This window comes from Taudactylus pleione, unplaced genomic scaffold, assembly GCF_031769625.1.
Source record: "Taudactylus pleione unplaced genomic scaffold, aTauple2 ptg000129l, whole genome shotgun sequence".
Taxonomy (NCBI): domain Eukaryota; kingdom Metazoa; phylum Chordata; class Amphibia; order Anura; family Myobatrachidae; genus Taudactylus; species Taudactylus pleione.
In genome coordinates this window covers 8,162,032-8,182,576 of record NW_028284531.1, presented here as the reverse complement: position 1 = coordinate 8,182,576, position 20,545 = coordinate 8,162,032, and the positions used below count along the sequence as shown (strand labels likewise).

Below are 20,545 nucleotides of genomic sequence, written 5' to 3'. Positions count from 1 at the left end.
CAGGAGACTGCAATAGTGCGTACACACTGGACGATTCGTTGTCCCGATTTGCCACAAAACGACAAATCGTCCAATATATCGTCTAATGTGGACCCAGCTAAAGAGGAAGCCCAACAAATTTTAAAACTTCACAACACCAACAGACAGGGAGCGGCAAAATAAGCTCATTCTGTCACAGGGAGCTAGTCATATTAATGAACAAATATGGTAAAGGAACTTTGAAAATGTCCAAATATATATATAAAAAAAAAAAAAAAGTTTCCAAGTAAACAAAAACAGAACAAAAAAAAAAAACGTGTACAAACACTTTGAAAATTTAAAAATTCAGTGTTACCGCTCAGTTGTAACACGTATTCTCTCTTCACTTCCCAAATGAAATTTATCATCCTTTTCATTAAAATAGATCTCAACACATTGTTCTTCAAAATCATGTAGTTTCTTTTGGTCTTCCTCTGTTAGGAATAATTCTAAAATAAAAAAATAAAAAAGTGCATGTGAATAGCACAGATAATTCTGCATTTCAATTTGGTTTAGTACAGAGCTCTTCATGGCCAAATAGAAAATGTTCCTGAGATTTTAAACTACATCCAAAAGGATATTTTCCATTTTTATAAGTTGCTTACATGTAATGATGCCGACATTTTCAATGCCAAGACATGAGCACACACATAAATGTGCAAACTTCTTTTGAACATTTTTAGTTAGTTCATGCAATATTTTTTGTTTGCAAACATCCTGCAGAACCACATTAATATGTAAACAAGTAGCAACCAGTTCACAACAAGGGATTGCCTCACCCACCAATCTGACAAAACAGATAAACATCAGCAACACATATCCAACGAAGGACAGTTTCAGAATCACTGAACTTTAGCAACATGACCCCTCCTCTCCTTTAGCTAAAAGATCTATTCTCAAGTACTATCCCATTTCTATCTACCCCTAGTCCTCAAGCTTTTTGAGCAGGTGGACAGCCTCACCTCCTTCCTCTCCATCCACTGCCTCCTCTTAGACCCTCCTTCCTCGCCATCCACTACCTCCTCTTAGACCCTCCTTCCTCGCCATCCACTCCCTCCTCTTAGACCCTCCTTCCTCTCCATCCACCCCCTCTTAGACCCTCCTTCCTCTCCATCCACTGCTTTTTAGACCAACTCCAAATTTGGCCTTGGGTTCTTCATTCTACAAAAACATTTCTGGCAAGATCGCTGATTATCTCATCACAGTCCAATCGAAAGACCAATTCTCCATTCTTGTGCTTCTTAACTTCGCAATGATATTGGGCAATACTGACCACCCCATGCTCCTCCAAGTCATTCCCTTCATTGAGCTCTTTGACTCTGCTATCTCCTGGTTCATCTCCTAGTTATACAACCACTCCTTCTACTGACCTAAATCCACCTCGATCTACTTCCTGTCAGGGCACCATAGTCCCTATAAGAATTTGACTACAGCCATGGCCAAAAGTTTTGAGAATGAAACAAGTATTGGTTTTCACAAAGTTTGCTGCTTCAATGTTTTTAGAACTTTTTGTCAGATGTTACTATGGTATACTGAAGTAAAATTGCAAGCATTTCATAAGTGTCAAAGGCTTTTATTGACAATTACATTAAGTTTATGCAGAGAGTCAATATTTGCAGTATTGACCCTTCTTTTTCAAGACCTCTGCAATTCACCCTGGCATACTGTCAATCAACTTCTGGGCCACATACTGACTGATGGCCGCCCATTCTTGCCTAATCAATGGTTGGCGTTTGTCAGAATTTGTGGGTTTTTGTTTGTCTACCCGCCTCTTGCGGATTGACCACAAGTTCTCAATGGGATTAAGGTCTGGGGAGTTTTTGGTCATGGACTCAAAATTTCGATGTTTTGTTCCCTGAGCCACTTAGTTATCACTTTTGCTTTATGGCAAGGTGCTCCATCATGCTGCAAAAGGCATTTGTTAGTCACCAAACTGTTCTTGGATGGTTGGGAGAAATTGCTCTTGGAGGATGTTTTGGTACCATTCTTTATTCATGGCTGTGTTCTTAGGCAAAATTGTGAGTGATCCCACTCCCTTGGCTGAGAAGCAACCCCACACATGAACGGTCTCTGGATGCTTTACACAGTCATGAATAAAAAATGGTACCAAAACATCCTCCAAGAGCAATTTCTCCCAACCATCCAAGAACAGTTTGGTGACGAACAAGGTCTTTTCCAGCATGATGGGGCACATTGTCATAAGGCAAAAGTGATAACTAAGTGGCTCGGGGAACAAAACATCTAAATTTTGGGTCCATGGCCAGGAAACACCCCAGACCTTAATCCCATTGAGAACTTGTGGTCAATTCTCAAGAGGCGAATGGACAAACAAACCCCCCCCCCCCCCCGCCCACAAATTCTGACAAACTCCAAACATTGATTAGGCAAGAATGGGCGGCCATCAGTCAGTATGTGGCCCAGAAGTTGATTGACAGCAAGCCAGGGCGAAATGCAGAGGTCTTGAAAAAGAAGGGTCAATACTGCAAATATTGACTCTCTGCATAAACTTAATGTAATTGTGAATAAAAGCCTTTGACATTTATGAATGCTTGCAATTTTACTTCAGTATACCAAAGTAACATCTGATAAAAAGGTCTAAAAACACTGAAGCAGCAAACTTTGTGAAAACCAATACTTGTGTCATTCTCAAAACTTTTGGCCATGGCTGTACTTAATCATAATGTAGAGATATTTGACAACAAGTATAAGTAATCAGACTATAATGAATTTTGCCTGTTTTACACTTATTAATTACTGGTTTAGACAATTTGTCTACGGTAGTTTATTTTTGTACAGTGATATCTGAAACAGGACCTGTGGCAGATATTAAAGTACAGGTTTAATAATCCTACTTAGGAAAATAACACTTACTTGGTCCATGTGAAAATTTGTCTTTCTTTCGTCGTCTACATACGAAACAGAACAGGGAAGACAAGTGACTGAAAATGATCAGAGGTGGCGGCAAAAATGGCTTCTCGTGATAAGCCATGATGAAGTGATAGCGTTGGTACTTCCACACAATGTTTGAAATGGCCTTTACTTGGAAATACACATTGCTAAAATGAAAAGGAAAAAACAAACATTTAAATAATGTCAAATGTATTACTAGCATAGAAGTGGCTAGCTGTGACTGGCTCTATGGCCAGGCTTGCAGCTGGGGGAGAGAGGATATAGATATGGTGTATCATGGGATCTCAGAGATGTGACCAGCTATGGGAAGCAGCAACACAGCTGGTGATGTGAGGGAGGGAGTAAGCAGTGATCACTGGCAGGAGGCGGCTAAGGTGATGGAAGGCTCAAGGGAGTATCTATTTGAATAAAGGTAGTACAAGACAGTGGCACCATGTCATGGGTGGGCTTCTTTCATACAGAGTTTATGGCTATCTGCAATAGAGAGAGTTAGGGTAAAACTTGCCTTCGTTAACTCTCTTTCTTCAAAGTCCATAGGGTCCACAGGGAGATATTAAGGTGTAGGTGGGACCTGGAGACCGGACACCAACAGCAAAGCTTTTCAATCCCAGGATGCTCTGGTCCTTCCCTCTATACCCCGTCCACAGCCTGAGGGCATTTCAGTTTTGTTAACAAGCCCAAGGCAGGTGCAGGACAGGAGAGAAGAAAGACTGGTACACTGAGGAATCACACTCTCACGCAGAGAAGGAAACAAGTAACCAAGAGGAGAAGCCCATAGAAGCCAGGTGCGTCAGGGCGGGTGCCCTGTGGACCCTATGGACTTCGAAGAAAGAGTTAACGAAGGTAAGTTTTACCATAACTCTCCTTTTCTTCTTCAGGTTTCATAGGGCTCCACAGGGAGACATTGGGGATGTCCCAAAGCAGTTGTTCAAGGATGGGAATGCTCCTGAACTGATAGGATGCTTCCTTCGGGCGTAGGGTTCTGAGAGGCAAATGTATCAAAGGCATAAAACCTAAGAAAGGTGTGGACAGAAGACCAGGTGGCCACCTTGCATAGCTGTTCAGCTGAAGCGCCACACCGGGCTGCTCACGAGGGAGCCACATAGCAAGTAGAATGAGTAGAGACTGTAGTGCACAGGAAAACCAGTCTGCGTGTAAACCTGTGAGATAGTCATGCAAATCCATCTGGTCAGTCTGTTAGCTGGCCATCTCTTCTTATGGAATCCATCTAGGTCAAAGAGGGAGTCATATTTCCTGATGGAAGTAGTATGGTCCACGTAGATTTTTAGAAGACGGACCACATCCAAAAGGCCTCACCTGCCGGGAGGTATGGTGAATTAAAGGCCAGAACCACAATTTCCTCATTCAGATGGAAGCAAGAAACCACCTTGGGAAGGAAGACTGGGCGTGTTCGAAGAACAGCCCTGACCTTATGAAATATTAAAAGGGGGCAGCGACAGGAAAGCGCCCCATAATCCGATACCCAACAGGCAGACGCTATAGCCAGAAGAACCAGTCTTCGCAGTGAGCCATTTGACATCCACTGATTCCAGGGATTCGAATTGAGGTTCCTGAAGTGCTTTGAGCACCACTGACAAATCCCATGGAGCCATAGGAGGGACAAAGGGAGGTTGTATACGTAGAACACCTTGCATGAAGATGTGAACATCCAGTATAGGAGCAATTCTGCGCTGAAACCAGATAGACAAAGCAGAGACCTCACTTTGAGAGATGCTAGGCGGAGGCCTAGGTCTAGTCTAGCCTGAAGAAAGGCAAGAATACGAGAAACTTTAAAGACTTGAGGGTCAAAGTTTCTTGGAGCACACCTTTGGAAATATGTATGCCATATTCTGTGGTAAATCCTACCTGAGGCCAGGTCTGGACCACAGAGCTGGAGAAACCTTTAGCCATTAGGAGGGATGTCTCAAGAGCCGCGCCGTTAAAAACAAGACAGGTTAGGTCCAGATATAGACATGAACAGGTCTATTCATAGAGGAAGTTGAAGAGGAACATCTATGGAGCACCAATGACGTCTGGGCCAAGCCAGAGCTATTAACAGGACTGTGCCCCCTCCTGTCTGAACTTCCGACTTGAGGAAGCAGGGATATTGGAGGCAAGAAATATGCCAACTGGAAGTTCCATTTTACCAACAACGCGCCTATGAAGGCCACGTCAGGGTCCTTTGTTCTGGCTCTATAAACTGGAAGTTTGTGGTCGTGTCTTGAGGCCGTGAGATCCACTTCTGGAAGACCCCATTTGTCCACCAGAAGCTGAAAAACTTCTGGATGTAGAGACCATTCTCCTGCGTGCACGTCGTGACGCTGAGGAAATCTGCTTGAGAATCCCTGGGATGAACACTGTGGAGATGGCTGGGAGATTGTGTTTGGCCCATGTGAGAATGCGGGACACTTCTGTCATTGCTGACTTCGAGTGCCCCCTTGGTGATTGAGGTAGGCCACAGCTGTGGCGTTGTTAGACTGTACTTGTACTGGCCGGTTTTCAGAATGTTCTGAGCCAGAGTGAGAGCTATGTAGATGGCTCAAAGTTCTAGGATATTGATTGGTAGCACTGCCTCGAGTGGGGACCATCGGCCCTGGAAGGAGTGCTGGCTGGTTACTGCGCCCCACCCTCGAAGGCTTGAGTCCATGGTGAGGAGAGCCCAGTCCGGGATCCAAAAAGGGACAACCCTTGTTCAAATGGGGAGTTTGTAGCCACCAGGCTAAAGACAGGCGAACCCCTGGGGGGGAGGGGGGGGGGGGGGAGGCTGAGCATCTGGGATCTGAGCAGATGGGGTAGCCTGTTCCACCTGGAAAGGATCAGGTGTTGTAGTGGCCTGGAGTGAAACTGGGCGATTTCCACCATGTTGAAGGTGGACACCATCGGTCCCAAGGCCTGCATTGCAGAGTGAATTGACACGCTGCGATTGTGGAGCAGTCTGCGTAGCCTGTGCTGCAGTGCTGAAATCTTGTCCGATGACAGGAATATTCTCTGAACTCGAGAGTCCAGGACGGCTCCCAAATGTACCATCCTTTGAGAGGGTGTCAGGGAAGACTTTTTCCAGTTGATCAGGCAACCGTGCATTTGTAGAAAGGCAATAGTTACCTGCAGATGGCGGTGAAGAGTCTTTGGGGAGCTGGCCAACAGCAAGAGATTGTCCAGGTATGAGAGCAATCTGATCCCTTGACGACGAAGAGAGGCCACCATAACAGCCATGATCTTGGTAAAGACCCGAGGGGCCGTTGAAAGGCCAAACAGCAGAGCCTGAAATTGGCAATGTTGCTGCAGTGTAGCAAACCGGAGATATTGTTGATGAGAAGGCGCTATAGGTACATGAAGGTAAGCGTCCAGAATGTCTAGGGATACCATACATTCTCCAGGCTCCATAGCTAGGATAATAGAATGGAGGGTTTCCATACGAAACCTGGGCACCCTGATAAACTTGTTCAGCGACTTTAGGTTAGGCCGCTGAGACCCATTGGGTTTCTGAACTAAGAAAAGGGTAGCATAATAGCCCTTGCCCCGTTGTGAGGAGGGGACCCGAATTATTACTCCTGAATTCAGTAAGGATTGAATGGCTTTTTGGAGCAGCAGGGCCCTGGTTGAGTCCGATGGATGTCCTGTGCAAAAGAACTGTTGGGGGGGGGGGGGGGGGTCGCCTCAGGAAGGAGAGGGCGTATCCATGGGAGACCACTTCTCTTACTCAGGCATCTGCGGTGGTTTGATGTCAGGCTGCAGACTTGTCCTCAGACATGGCAGGTGGACGTCTAGTAGCTTAGGCTTGTTTGGCCCTAGACTTGGAGGCCTTGGCTGAGGTTTGTTGCCATGGAAAGGACTGTCTCTTGGCTTTGCCTTGAGGGTGAAAGGACCGATATGATGACAGCCGCGGCTTTGTATTATATGCAGAGGACAGGAACGCAGTCTTGTTAGCCGCCCTAGTCACAATTTTATCTAATTCTGGAACAAATAGGCTGTCCCCTGCATAAGGCAGAGACTCTAGAGCCTGTTTTGATTCTGAATCTGCTTTCTAGGAACGTAGCAAAAGGATACGTCGGGCCACTACCGAAGTAGCAGATATCCTGGAGGCCATGAAAGCTGTATCCATAGCTGCTTCACCTTAGTAGGAGGCTGCATCTCTAATGTGAGATATGTAGGACAGCTGTTCCCTTGCAGCATCAGGGGGAAAAAAAAAGTCTCTTCTAGGGCCTCTGCCCAACTCTCAATGGCTTTTTCCACCTAGGCCGCAGCCCTAGCAGGACGAATAATAGCTCCTGCAAGAGAGTATATAGATTTATGACAATTTTCTATAAGTCTATCTGTAGTCTCCTTCAAAGAGGTTGCATGATGAATGGGTACGGTGGCATTTTTAACCAGATGTGTTACATGAGAAACCACTGTTGGGGGAACATCTCATTTAGTACAATCAGTAGCTGGAAGCGGGTAAAAGGAACTGAACAGTTTTGGAATTTGAAACCTTTTACCGGGCATATTCCAAGCTTCACTCATGTGATCTGATAGCTGGTCAGAGTGAGGAAACTCTGGTAAAACCACCTTTTGTCGCTTAAACAGTACATGTTTTTTATTAGGAGCGAGTTCTCACAAGAGCAGGTATATTTAGTTCAGAGGGTGGCTCCTCTTCTCCTGAGACAGAGTCAGAGTGAGAGATCTGAGTATTCTGTCTCCCCAGATGATAGCTCAGAATTAGACAACCGTGTGGATTGGGAAGATATAGTACATTTAGTAGGCCTGGTAGGTAAAGGTTGACCTTTTTGCAGCATTTGCTGAAAAACCGTAGAGGTATTAGCCAAGCTCTGTACTGAGGTAGACAGTACTTCTATCCATGGGGATGCAAAGGATTTGCAAGTACCTGCTGTTGCCATCTCATAGGGAAAGCCAAAAACGGAGACCGCTACTTGGTCCGCAAGTTTTGCCAGCATTTGTGAGGAAGCCCAGGGTGGGTCCTGAGGGTACAGCGGGGCTGATGGACCTGGGGCTGGCTAACAATACATCCTGAATGAGGTCCTCTGTGGCTAAGCCTGCAGAAGAGGACTTACAAGACACCAGAGTAGGAGGAGCAGTATAAAGCTGCTTGTTATTCTTTCCTCTGCCAGCCATAGCCACAAGAATAATACACAGTATGATACAGTGCAATGAACATCTTGCAGTATGTGTAATATGGCACAATGTAGTGTGCACCCACACTATATATGGCACAGTGTAGTGTGCAACCACTGTATATAGTATGTGATAGTCCTCACAGTTATATAGCAGATGAGAGATACAAGGAACCCCCAAATACCTTAGTATGTCAGGGTACAGTAGAAAAATAAGGGAGAGGTATAACTGACAGTATAGAAAGTAGAGATTAGCGCTAGCACAAGTCACATACAAACGCAGAAAAAAACATTACATGTCTGCAACGGGTACTAAAATCGACAACACAAACCATAGTGGCTGGTAGGATATAGCGCCGTATAACCTGGTCCTTGGGGGAGGGGTGATGGGGCGGCAGCACAGACGTCCAGAGTACAGTCTGGAGCTGCTCGCCCGTTTGTAAAAAAATAAATAAGTAAATAAAAGCATAAACTTAAAGCTTGGGCTGCTTAATACAGCCCAATGTTAGACTGTTGGTCCAGCTCCTGCCGGGCACAAACGAAACTGAAGTGCCCTCAGGCTGTGGGTGGGGTATAGGGGAAAGGACCAGAGCATCCTGGGATTGAAAGGCTTTGATGTTGGTGTCCGGTCCTCCAGGTCCCACCTACACCCCAATGTCTCCCTGTGGAACCCTATGGACCATGAAGATGACATTTTCATTCAAATCCAGCATTTTATTTGACTTACTTAAAGAATGCAATGAGGAGATTCACCATAATGATGTATTGCACAAAGAGGTAGACCGCTTGAAGAAACGGAGTCAGCCATGTTCCAATACCACACAGTTCCCTCACCTCAGAGTTATTGGCACACACTTTAAAAGACAGAAATTCGATTTTGTAAAAGAAGAGACGTAAATATTAACACATTTATAAATAACAGAACTTGGACAGAAGTGAATAAATCATTTAGAAAAAACACATTAGCTTTCTGTACCAAATATCGGCCTTCGCTTTAGGTATGTTGGTACTTTTTTGTATCTGTACAAATAGCACAAACAGTGTTACGCAGCACTGTACAGATTTGATTAATTACACTATAGGTAATGTAAGAAGTGCAAAATGCAAAATGCACGAAAGCGGCACTGTACCTGCCAGAGGTGCATTTACAAACAAAATAAAAATTAGATAATGGAGATCATATCTTGCCCTATACATCTAATGGACCAGTTTTGCACTTTATGCTGGGTACTCGCTGGCCGATATATTGGCCGTTCAATTGAAAAACAACATGGGAAACCATCACTGAGTTAAAATAGGATTTTGGTACTTACCGATAAATCCCTTTCTTCGATTCCACAGGTGACACTGGAGCATAGACAATGAGGTATAGACTGTGGGTAGAGTAGAGCCTGGTACTTTAAATAATTTAGAAGTGTGACTGGCTTCTCCCCCTCTATGCCCCATCAGCCCCAGTTAATAAATTGAGCCCGAGAGGAGACAGAGGGACAACAGGAAGGACAAGGAGAAATCCAACGGAAAAAAAAAAAACGACTTAAGGAGAACAGAGTGACCCACTGCAGGAAACACATGCAGTCACACAAAAATATAATGCAGAGGATCCGCAGTTCAACTAGAAAATTAACCAAAACAAATAGGCAGGGGTGGGCATCCAGTGTCCTCTGTGGAATCGGAGAAAGGGATTTAACAGTAAGTACCAAAATTTTCTCCTTCATCCACAGGGGACACTGGAACATAGACAATGGGGACGTCCCAAAGCGAGCCTCCCCGGTGGAAAGCACTGAGAAACTTGCCAACTTAGCGGCCAACCTGAACAGGGATCACCGCACACTGACGGTAGGATAACAAATATTGTAAAAACAAGAGCCGAGGAGCAAACGGCGCAAAACACAGGAATCAGAACTCCGCTTAGGACAGCCGCAGATAATTACACAAACTCCAAGCCTAAGCCGAAGGGACTACTAAACACTCGGCCAGGAATATTCTTGCGGTCCATATAAGTAGGGGGTTCCAACCAGCGGAAGGGTTAGATCATAGGAAGTCCCCAACTAGATTAGATTCCACAGGGCAGAAGCGGAGGCTTCACCAAGAGAGATCAGAGACTGCAACATCTGGGCTCTGATGATAGGATAACGCATTCTGGAAGCAGATAGATAAAACAGCAACCTGAACCCTTCAAGCGAGCCCAGGCAAAACCAGTGTCCACCTCACCTGGAAGAAACAACCAAACCCCCTGGATCAACCAAACAACAGACAACTTCCAAGAGTGATTGAAGCGTGCAGTTGGTACCAGCTTCCTGGCAAGAAACCTAGTAGGAAAAACAACAGGGATAACCTAACGCCTGAAAATCATGGAAGCAACAGCCACGCTGAAAGTGCAAGAATCCTAAGGATCTCTTCAGAAGAAGAGGTAGCCTACAGGCAAGCGACACTGCCATTTCCAATATAGGGAAGCACCCAACTGAGAGAAACTAGAACACTAGGAGGGCTTTCGTGAAGGTGCCTTAGATAGGACGGAAGTCCGTTTCTAGAAGGCAGTGGACTGACAGGAACACACTAGCTAGGATACCCGAAGATAAGGGGATTAACGGTACCTGCTCATGAGGAAACCCGCATCGTGGTAAACAGCAGCACCGAACTTTAAAACATAACGAGGCCTCCTGTGTGGCCGTCCCGACTGTAGCAGAAATCAACAGATTATAGCATCGCTATCCTCTAGTCCAGCCTAAGAGATGAATCAGGAAAAGCCCCCAAAACAAGCATCAGCTCGTTCCCTTAGGGAGATATATATATATCCTACAACAGTTTGTATGAACATACTATGTGCATAAGAAGAGAGACAAATCTTTACAATACCTCCTGAACCATCTCCCGCCCGTGAGACGTATGGTAAGCCTCGTTACACTAACACTTTATTGTCAAGTGCTCATTAGCTAAGGAGGCAGAGTCACAGGAAGCCTAGCGTAAAACATTATCCAAGACCCTGCAGCGTCCATGTTATACATAGAAATAGTACATATATGACACTGGATCTCTAAACCAGTGACTTCTGACATTAAAATAGTGGTTACAAAAGAAAATATAATTGAACAGCAGGAACCTGCCTCGCCAATATTATGTAAGCCAAGCCTCAGCCTGCCAAACTTCTTGGAGGGTGGCCCCCCGGGCCTGCAGAGTAGCAATTGTAACTGCAGTCTATGAAGAAAAAACTATGGTGATGTCACACTGACAATATTATTTTGTATTAAATTTTCATCCTTATCAGAGATTTATTTATTAATCCCTATTTATTCACTATGATGCTCCTCTATATTTTCAAAACCCCCAGAGGGTATTTTATTACATGTATACATATGAGTGGAGGTGCCACCAGATCATCTTATTTAAATGTCACAATATATAATTTCCAAAGGAAAGAGTTAAGATACAGGGTCCAGTGCACATTCATAGGTTTATCATTATGATGTTGTAATCTCTGAAAAAATTAATAAAATATAACCTTTATTGGTCTCTTTAAAATATGGTGTACAGTAGTTCTAGAGAAACGTTAAAACAGATTTTATAGAAAAAATAGATGTGAAAGAAATATCAGAAATAAAGTGGTTTAAAGCAATTCCTGTGGCTGCCGGTCAGAGGGATTAATAATATAGAAACAATTGGTCCGGTTGCTTGCAGTGCATATGTTAATATATGGGTGCCTCCGATATCTGAGTTACCCTCTCTTTAATATGTTTGTAATGAATGGAACAGAGTCTCTGTGATGGATAATCCCGTCTTTCAAGTTGCTACACTTTCAATATTTATCCAAAACAACTGCGTGTATCATATGTTAATGGTTATTATGTTGTCTGCAAGATGTGATTCCGTTCAAAACCAGTAGTTATTATAGCCTGTAAGCATTCATAATACATATACACATATTATATATATATATATATATATATATATATATATATATTTATTTTCTCTTAAACAGACATGTTCGGGTGCTGTACTGGTTTCCTGCCATTGTGGTGGTGAATTGAGGCCAAAATATGAAAATTCTGTCAATGTCCCAATATTTATGCACCTGACTGTATATAAAATTTGCGGGGTGCAGTGTAGGCCACGCCCCCTCAGTATGACGTCACTCCGGGCCAGAGCCACAATCATCAGTGATTACAGCAATGCCCGGAGCATCCTGAGGATGCTCTGGGGAGCTGAAAGGGAAGCGGTGTGACCGTCTGAAGCATCTTAAGGACACTCCAGGCAGAACTGCTGCAAAGATTCTGGCTGCAGGGTGCCATTCTAAGCACCCTGCTAGCCAGATGAGACTAGCAGAAAAAAGCTCAGAGGGCCAGACCAAATGATTCTGCGGGCCTGAGGTTCCCCCATCCCTGATATATGGTAATCGTCATGATCCACAACTTGCTGCTATAATGCTGTGTTTAACTTGCAACTAGGAATACAAATTTACAAGCCTTCTATTCTGACCGTGTGTATGCACCATAACATAAGCATCATGAGAGTAACTGGCTTTTCTAGTTGCTGTGTGAAGAATTACTGGGTTCCTTACCATCTATTTCATATGCATACACTTCACCAAATATCATCCAGTACGGCTGGAAAACAATGTTCCTAGCAAGAGTCCAACTTGGTGATACAGATGGATAGAGAATGGCTTGTCGGGGAACACCGAAACTCAGAAGTACAACAGCCATAATAACAACGATGTAAAACATATTTGCAACCTTTAGATAAAAAAAATAAATAGGTACACAATGTTACTAAACAATACTATTACTTATAAAAAAATAAATTAAATAAACCAATGTAAAAAATGTGTCAATGATGTAACAACTTACCATTTTGCCAATCATCATTACATATGGTCCTGCCTGTTGATTGACAGCCAAAAAATCCAATAATCGGACATACCAAAAAATTATATTGAGACAGTATGTTAATCTTCCAGCAACGAAAACATAATCCCCATAGTCCAGACTACTGTCATCATCACCTTCCTGTGAGGTGTAGTTATACGCTCCAAGTCTTAGACCACATCCAATGAAGAAAGTAATTATGCCAATTGTGTCAGTGATATTAAAATAATCACCAAACCAGACCTTTACTTTCTGGTTAATTTTCCCAGCTTCTGACATGAAGATCTGTAATAAAAAAATACTGCTCATTTGATAATTTGCCTAATATGACTAGAAAATATCTGTTTATGCTGTTAAGAAGTCCAAGCAAGAAATGTTAGCAAGTCGAGGAAAGGATGAAAAAAAACCCTATATGGGAGTAAAGCTAGGTTACACACTTTCCAGGGTTTTTTCTGATTGGCCGACAAACGGGGCGATTTTTCTGCAAATCTAAAGCCTCAATATCTATGCAATATCTATTTTTTTATTAGAAAACATTTATTTTCCATCACACCACACTGATTTTGTGTATGTCCAACCACAAGGAGGAAGACTTGGTTATGGGAAAACGCAGCAAATATGGGCAGAGTATCGAGAATGTGCACACACTGCTCAATATCGGGGGGATTGAGGCCGAGATTTTCTGTCTTGGCTAGCCAATCGGATGAATGCGTTTGTGGACGTTTAACCATTAACATCGATGAAATGCTTATGCCTACACACTATACGATAAAATCAAGCTGTCCCCTGATTATTGGCAAATCGGCCAAATAATTGCATAGTGTACCAAGCTTTGGGATTTAACGCATCGCCTATTACCATCATATAGCATGCAGCTGTTACACCTCTCTAGTCAAGTATCAGATTCTTACAATCACACTATATAAATATCCTGATACATATACAATTTATGGGATTACCTAGAACTTTAAAGAGTACATGTGGTTGCGAGCTGCCCAGTTATTGCCAGATATACACAGGGTCTCGTGCAGAGAGGTTCATGCACAAGAGTTTGATTTTCACTCTGTAGTCACAATCAAATAACAAGCAGGCATAATATTTGAAATTATTAGCAGAATTATTTAATGAAACATTACATAGAGCCACTGTTTTAAGTTCCTTCCAGTCAAACGCAGATCAAAGAATGCCGCATAATGCAAACATTTAAAAAAATAAAATGAAATAAATGAGACAACGAACCTCTCTAATTTTCTCAATTGCAGAGGTAAATATGTATGCAATGACAATCCATTCCTGAGCAGAAGGCAATGGCTCCATCTTCACCAGAACCACAAAGGTGAAAAGCATGAGAAATGCCAAATAGAACAGCTGAAAGACACAGAACATCCAGTATAGCAGAAATATTCTATCTGCATCTCTAAATGGTGAAAAAGTAATAGGAAACTAAACACAAGCGGCTTTAAGGACATGAGTCAGTAGACAAATCATGTTGGACAGAGATGTGTGCTAAATGTCAACTACAAGTTCATTACATTTGTTTTGTAAAAACAACAGCATTGACCATGCCAAACAGGTCTGTAGAGATAAATGCTGTACTGTAAACTCTTTAACAGCTGTATGCCTACAATACAGTATATATAAGCTATATTACTGCGATAAGCTAATCAATTTAAGTAACTTGATTATTTCCCAAAATGCAAATGTTATGCAGAACAATCTAGAGTTCATCAAAATCCTTCCCATTTACTAGGTTAACACAAACAGAAGATTAAAAAGATATGAAAACAAAAAAACTCAAAAATAACGCACTACTTCCTGAGGGTACAAAACTTGGAAATTCAAACTAGTAAAAATACCATAAAAAGATTAAAAAAATGAGGCAAAGATAGCAGATCAAGCAGACTTCTACCAACTGAGGAAACCAAGCTAAAACTAGTTCTGTATGTGCATTTCCTGTGGCATGGTCGTGGAGGAGGAGCTAACCTTCTATTTGCATATAATCCAATCTCCTTGATGTACTCATTAATATGGAAGCAAATTTGTCTAATTTCCAAATCTTAATGAGTAAAATAAGGGTTTGAGACAATATTGTATGTAATGTTTAAATACCTATTTGCTTGATACGGAATGTTTTTTCTGCAGGAAACAAATACTGTGCTATACATGGGGTTCACAAAATTGTTTGCCTTGAAAATACACCAATACTTACTGTGTTAAACCAAAATTTCACAATTGGGGCATGGTAGAACGCATACAGCTTCTGAGTAATCGGCAGCTTCCGAGTTTTTGTCTGAGTCTCAATTTCACTCTTCACTTCCGTGCTATCAAAAACCTGAACTTCTTTAAATACATTCTGAAAACAAAAAAGTTAAATAAATTTGAGGCTTCATCACCACTGTATTAGAACATCATACCCCAAATTGCTCTCCCTCTGTGATGTAAAGTACAGCATTATAGGCAAGTCTGGATAGTCTTATACTAAGGCGCGTGCAATTTCTTGTTGACCGGACACACTCCAGTATTAAACATGGTTATCTAAAGCTTGTCTTATTCCAAGACGATATGATCACCACATGTGATCATATCGCATAAAACATGGTCTGCCGCCATACCATTGCAATGTTTTCCGGTAGATTCTGAAAGTTGGTCTCACTATCATCCATGGTCATTTGATGGGCATCCTGAGACTGGGGTAAGTGGGCCATCTCTGCCTTCGTTTTATATTCAAGCATTAGTATAGCAGGAGGGATCAAAATGCTTAGAATCACCTGAAAATACAAAAGGTTTATTAAGACCTACAAAATAAGTAACATGTAAAAATCAAGACTGCAGCAATTACCTTAATTGTTGTCAAAAATAAAATAATATCTTAAGCTGCACACACACACAACGATTTTGTTACCAACGATTTTCTGTCAGATTTTTTTAAAGTGTAATGAACGATTTTTTTGAACTACAAACGATTTTTGCATATTCCCTTAATGAAAATCGTTCAGTTGGTCAGTCTGACTGAACTACAAAGGCGAACGCGCATGAACGATAATCGTTCGTTTTAACTCAGAAAGTGAACAATTTTTTTCAATGATTGAACGATAAACGATATCGTTAAAAAAATCGTTGCGTGTATGCACCTTTAGTGTTAGGGAGCAAGAGGAGTGGGTAGGGGAAGGGTTTCAATACTTTAGGTATAGATTTAGGTTCAATACTCTTATCAGTACCTAAAACTATCGGAAGTTTAACCGCCAGGATGCCCCGGTCAGTATTCTAACCATCAGCATCCTGACAGTCGATATCACATACCCAACCCACATAAACCACATTGCAAGCCATATACTTGATACTGCATTGCTTCATCAACACCCCGATTGATGTGCCGGTTCAAAACTACACTCTGAAATAGGCATTATTGTGTGCATTTTCCAGATCAAAATTTGAAGGAAAGACACCATGGCTACACTCAATGGTGGATTTTCAATTATTATAGATGTGCTGCTACGTACATCACTGATAATTACAGTCTAACAATATTGCCTCTATAGCATGTAAAGAAATATGCATGTTGGTGGTTACTAGGTGCTGGAGCAAAGGTTGCAAAGCATCTAACAAAACTATGTGTACTGGGATAAAGCAGTACTCTACTGCCCCTTATATTACTGGATACACACTGGTGCAAGTACTGCAAAACTAGAAAGGAAACAGAAAAGCAAACAAGATGTTAACATCTATTATGCACTGACCTACAGAGAATATTTAATCAGTTTAAAAAAAAACACTCTGAAAATCTGCTCTGTTTTACCCATTTGCCAAGTTCATACGTGTCAGTCAGTATATTATATTCATAATGGCATGTAAAGCCAATCCATTACCACGCGCTGTGTTGAGACTGCAGCAGCAGTAATGTTCACTCAGACCAACAAGTAGGTAATCAATAGCTACAGATGTGTCCACATACATCTATCCTCCATGCGCTACAAGTCGCGTTACACAACGTGAGGCTCTTTTCATGTGACTTTTTACCTTCAAATGAGTCTTATTCACACAGCAAATAGAATGCACAAGCAGCTTATGTTGATTAAAGTGATATGCAGCATGCTTATGCTCTATGTGCGACAGCGGGTGTATCTGCATGCGAAATGCTACATTACAGTATCAGCAACTGTGACACTAAAGTAGCGTGTCGCATGCAGATACACGTGTAGTTGCACACAATACATAGGTATGCTGTATATCATTTTAATCAACAAAAGCTGCTTGTGCATTCTATTCACATTTGAAGGTAAAAAGTCACACAAAAACCACTCAGTGCTACAGAGTCATGCCATGGCATGACTAGAAGGGTAGTTTAATGCGCAAGGAGTCTAGATGTATGTGGACACATCTGTAGGTACAAGTTTCCATACATTGTTCTATAACCATCTGTTGAAGTTCAGCCAATCGACATTAGAATATAGAGTCTAAAAAAGTGTGGGTGTGTCACAAGGACACTGCCCTTCTCCCGATCGACCACACCCCTTTTCAGGAACGGACAAGTTCATGCCCACGGTCTAGTGGGAACACTAGTCAGTTATATCCTGTCATCTAGTGAGCACCATCCTAGTTGGCCAAATAACCAAAAAGGATAGTTTTAGTTTAAAACGTTCAAAAAGGAACTGCTCAAAATGTAATTTCCGAGCACAGGGCTACAATCTACAAGCATGAAAAGAACTACGATCAGGATTTAGTAATGTAAGCTCTCAAAGAAATAAGACAGATAGATCTACACTACTCAAATAGGAGAACGCAGTAGCTTACAACAGGGGAGAAGAGATCTACTTTATCACGCAACACATGAAACAAGCCAAACAAGTCTGACACATCAACAAGTAACACTGGCTAATACTGCTGGAAAATTAAATGATGGCAGAACATCTCCTGAAATAACCCAAAGTAGTTTACTGCAAAGCCCCAAATTTGAAAGACAAATTAGTAGATAATCACAATAAACCAATGAGAACCATTCAAACCACAATCAATACCAATATAGAGACACAGAGGGTTCTACCACTGCAGCTCCTGCAACTTTTGCACGGGTCTCAAAATAATTTAGTGCTTCAATAAAGGAATACATATCAACAAATATGGGTGTCACCTACAAGATAAAAAGCAGACTGACATGCAACTGCAATGGAGTCATACCTCCTAGAATGTCCATGCCCCAAATAATATGTAGGAAGAATAAAACCTCTATAAACAAGAATTAATGACCACCTAAGAAACATGGCAAAAAAGCACTGAAGAACACAAAACACTTCAAAGAATGTAATCAAAGTAACCCACACTACTCAAATATATAGTCATACAGGGGGTTGTACCAAATTGGAGCGGATATTTCATAAACAATCAACAAAGAGCAGCTAAAATGGATGCTGTCACTACAAACACTCGCCCAATGTGATTTAAATATAGATAATTAGATTAAATCCATTATATGTAAGAAGTGACTGCAGAAATGCACTTACATTGCAGCCTTCCAAACACGATATCTACACAAACACGTCTATCTTCCTTATTCAAAGCATTCGTCAGATTATTAACAGAATTTGACATCGCAACCACACCATAGTAATTTGCCACCTTTACCAAATTAAGTATGTTGGTAACATACTTATATGAACATATATTCCTTGGCATGCATAACCAGTTTTACAAATAGGGATAACATCATCATAGATTTCGGTCAGACTTTTGAAAAGCAGCAGGCTAATCTAGTGTTCACTCTAGGCCCGGTGGCAGGCAGGACGCCTGACCTAGAGCAAGGCCACTTCTGCGCACGACGGTAACCGCTACTCTGCCGGTTTCCCCACCCGTGGGACACTGCGGCCTGCGGGTGGAGGACATGACCCACAGATGTTTCAGCGGGGCGCCGCGCTGGAGGGCAGGATGCTTTCTGCCCTTCAGAAATAGGGCAGGGTGCGGCGTCCCGCTGAAGCAGCCTAGCGGTAACACTAGTCAATCTATTCTCATGTTAGAAGTTGTATGTGTACATTTCAAAAACATTTTGTAGGGAATGTAATGTTGAATAGCGCCAGGAATGAGTGCCCGAGTTATTAAATTGTTCGCATCGTGCCTGGAACTTGAGTCAGGCAATGCATTTTACTGTGTCTAATGCCAGGGGTTTAGTCTCGGTTAAAGGCATTCCCTGATTTAAGTGCTGTCAGCCCACGTGGTAAGCTCGCAACTAACATTGCGGCACTAGTTTAGTGGACATCCGCTCGCACCTTAGGAGGGTGCAAACAGAAATCCTCTAGGCACTCATTCCTGGCGCCATTCAAATTCAATTGAATTCCCCCCCTTTATATCACCATGATTTGTACTGCATTTGACATATAGCCGAAAATAAACAAAAAACAGGATTTTGGTACTTACCGATAAATCCCTTTCTCCGATTCCACAGGGGACACTGGAGTTCAAGACAGTGGGGTATAGAGGGTATAGACGGTGGTAGAGCAGAGCCTGGCACTTTAAATAATTCTGAAGTGTGACTGGCTCCTCCCCCTCTATGCCCCATCAGCCCCAGTTTTAAGAACTGAGCCCGAGAGGAGACGGTAAGGAGAAGACCACAGAACGGAACAATACCGACTGAAGGAGAACAGAGGAACCCACTGCAGGGAACACATGCAGTCACACAACTAGATAAGGACCCAACAAAACGGCAGGAACGCAGCGCTGGGCGGGCGGGCGTCCAGTGTCCCCTGTGGAATCGGAGAAAGGGATTTATCGGTAAGTACCAAAATCCTGTTTTCTCCTTCATCCACTAGGGGACACTGGAGTTCAAGACAGTGGGGACGTCCCAAAGCCAACCTCCCGGGTGGGAAGCGCGGAGAACTTGCCGACCTTTCGGCCAACCGAAACAGAGACAGCCCAAGACTGGAGGCATGTCGTAGAGCCAGGAGACAATCAGAGCTCCTTGCTGAACAGTCACAGACATTCCACAACTTACAGCGTAAATTCAATGGAATACGGCTAGAGAGTAGCCGCAGATGAGAAGCATCAGAACACCGTAAGCTCAGCCAAAAACAGACCAAGCAAGACCGCTGGGAGCAGAAAAACCCCAACTAGAATCCATAGAATGGCCGTAACATGAGAACAAAACTCGAGAAAACCGTACCAGCGACAACTACAGGAAGCTGCAACAGTCTCAGACAGCAGAATCCCAGCACTGCGGGACATCAATCATATAGATAAAAGTATAATGATACCAATATACAGAGACGGAGCTGAACCCGTCCACAGACTCCTAACCAAGCAAACAAGGAGGCAAGAGTCACGACCTAACAGTCGCCCTGAACCATTCTCGAGGTCCAACTACTAAAGGGTTGGTAACCAGTGTAAGGTTTAGACCATAGAAGTTGTCAACGAGTGGCGATCCCACTGGGCATGAGGCGGATACGAGAGGATTGAGACTACACTTCCTTCCAGTGGGTCAGACGGCAGTACCACCCCTCCTGTCAAACAGCAGACAACTTCCTACATGATGGTAGAGTGTAATCAGTACCAACTACTGGCCTGAACATAGTATGAAAACACCCAGGATACCCTTAGCAGAAAAAGAGCACGGATGCCACCTCCACCCAGGGAGAGTTACCAATATAGGGAAGTATCCCA

General features: G+C 42.7%; 1 protein-coding gene across 2 annotated transcripts in view; it reads right to left on the bottom strand.

Annotated features, from left to right (window-relative positions):
* TRPM7 (transient receptor potential cation channel subfamily M member 7) overlaps positions 1-20,545 on the bottom strand; it is a 116,275-nt gene that overhangs the window by 30,114 nt on the left and 65,616 nt on the right. For both annotated transcript variants that reach the window (XM_088472823.1, XM_088472822.1), the window contains exons 18-25: positions 15,514-15,669; positions 15,111-15,254; positions 14,141-14,269; positions 12,884-13,186; positions 12,595-12,769; positions 8,767-8,893; positions 2,890-3,074; positions 335-467 (exon numbers count right to left, since the gene is read on the bottom strand). In XM_088472823.1, the coding sequence (XP_088328949.1) occupies positions 335-467; positions 2,890-3,074; positions 8,767-8,893; positions 12,595-12,769; positions 12,884-13,186; positions 14,141-14,269; positions 15,111-15,254; positions 15,514-15,669 (1,352 nt within the window). The remainder of the gene's footprint in view (positions 1-334; positions 468-2,889; positions 3,075-8,766; positions 8,894-12,594; positions 12,770-12,883; positions 13,187-14,140; positions 14,270-15,110; positions 15,255-15,513; positions 15,670-20,545) is intronic.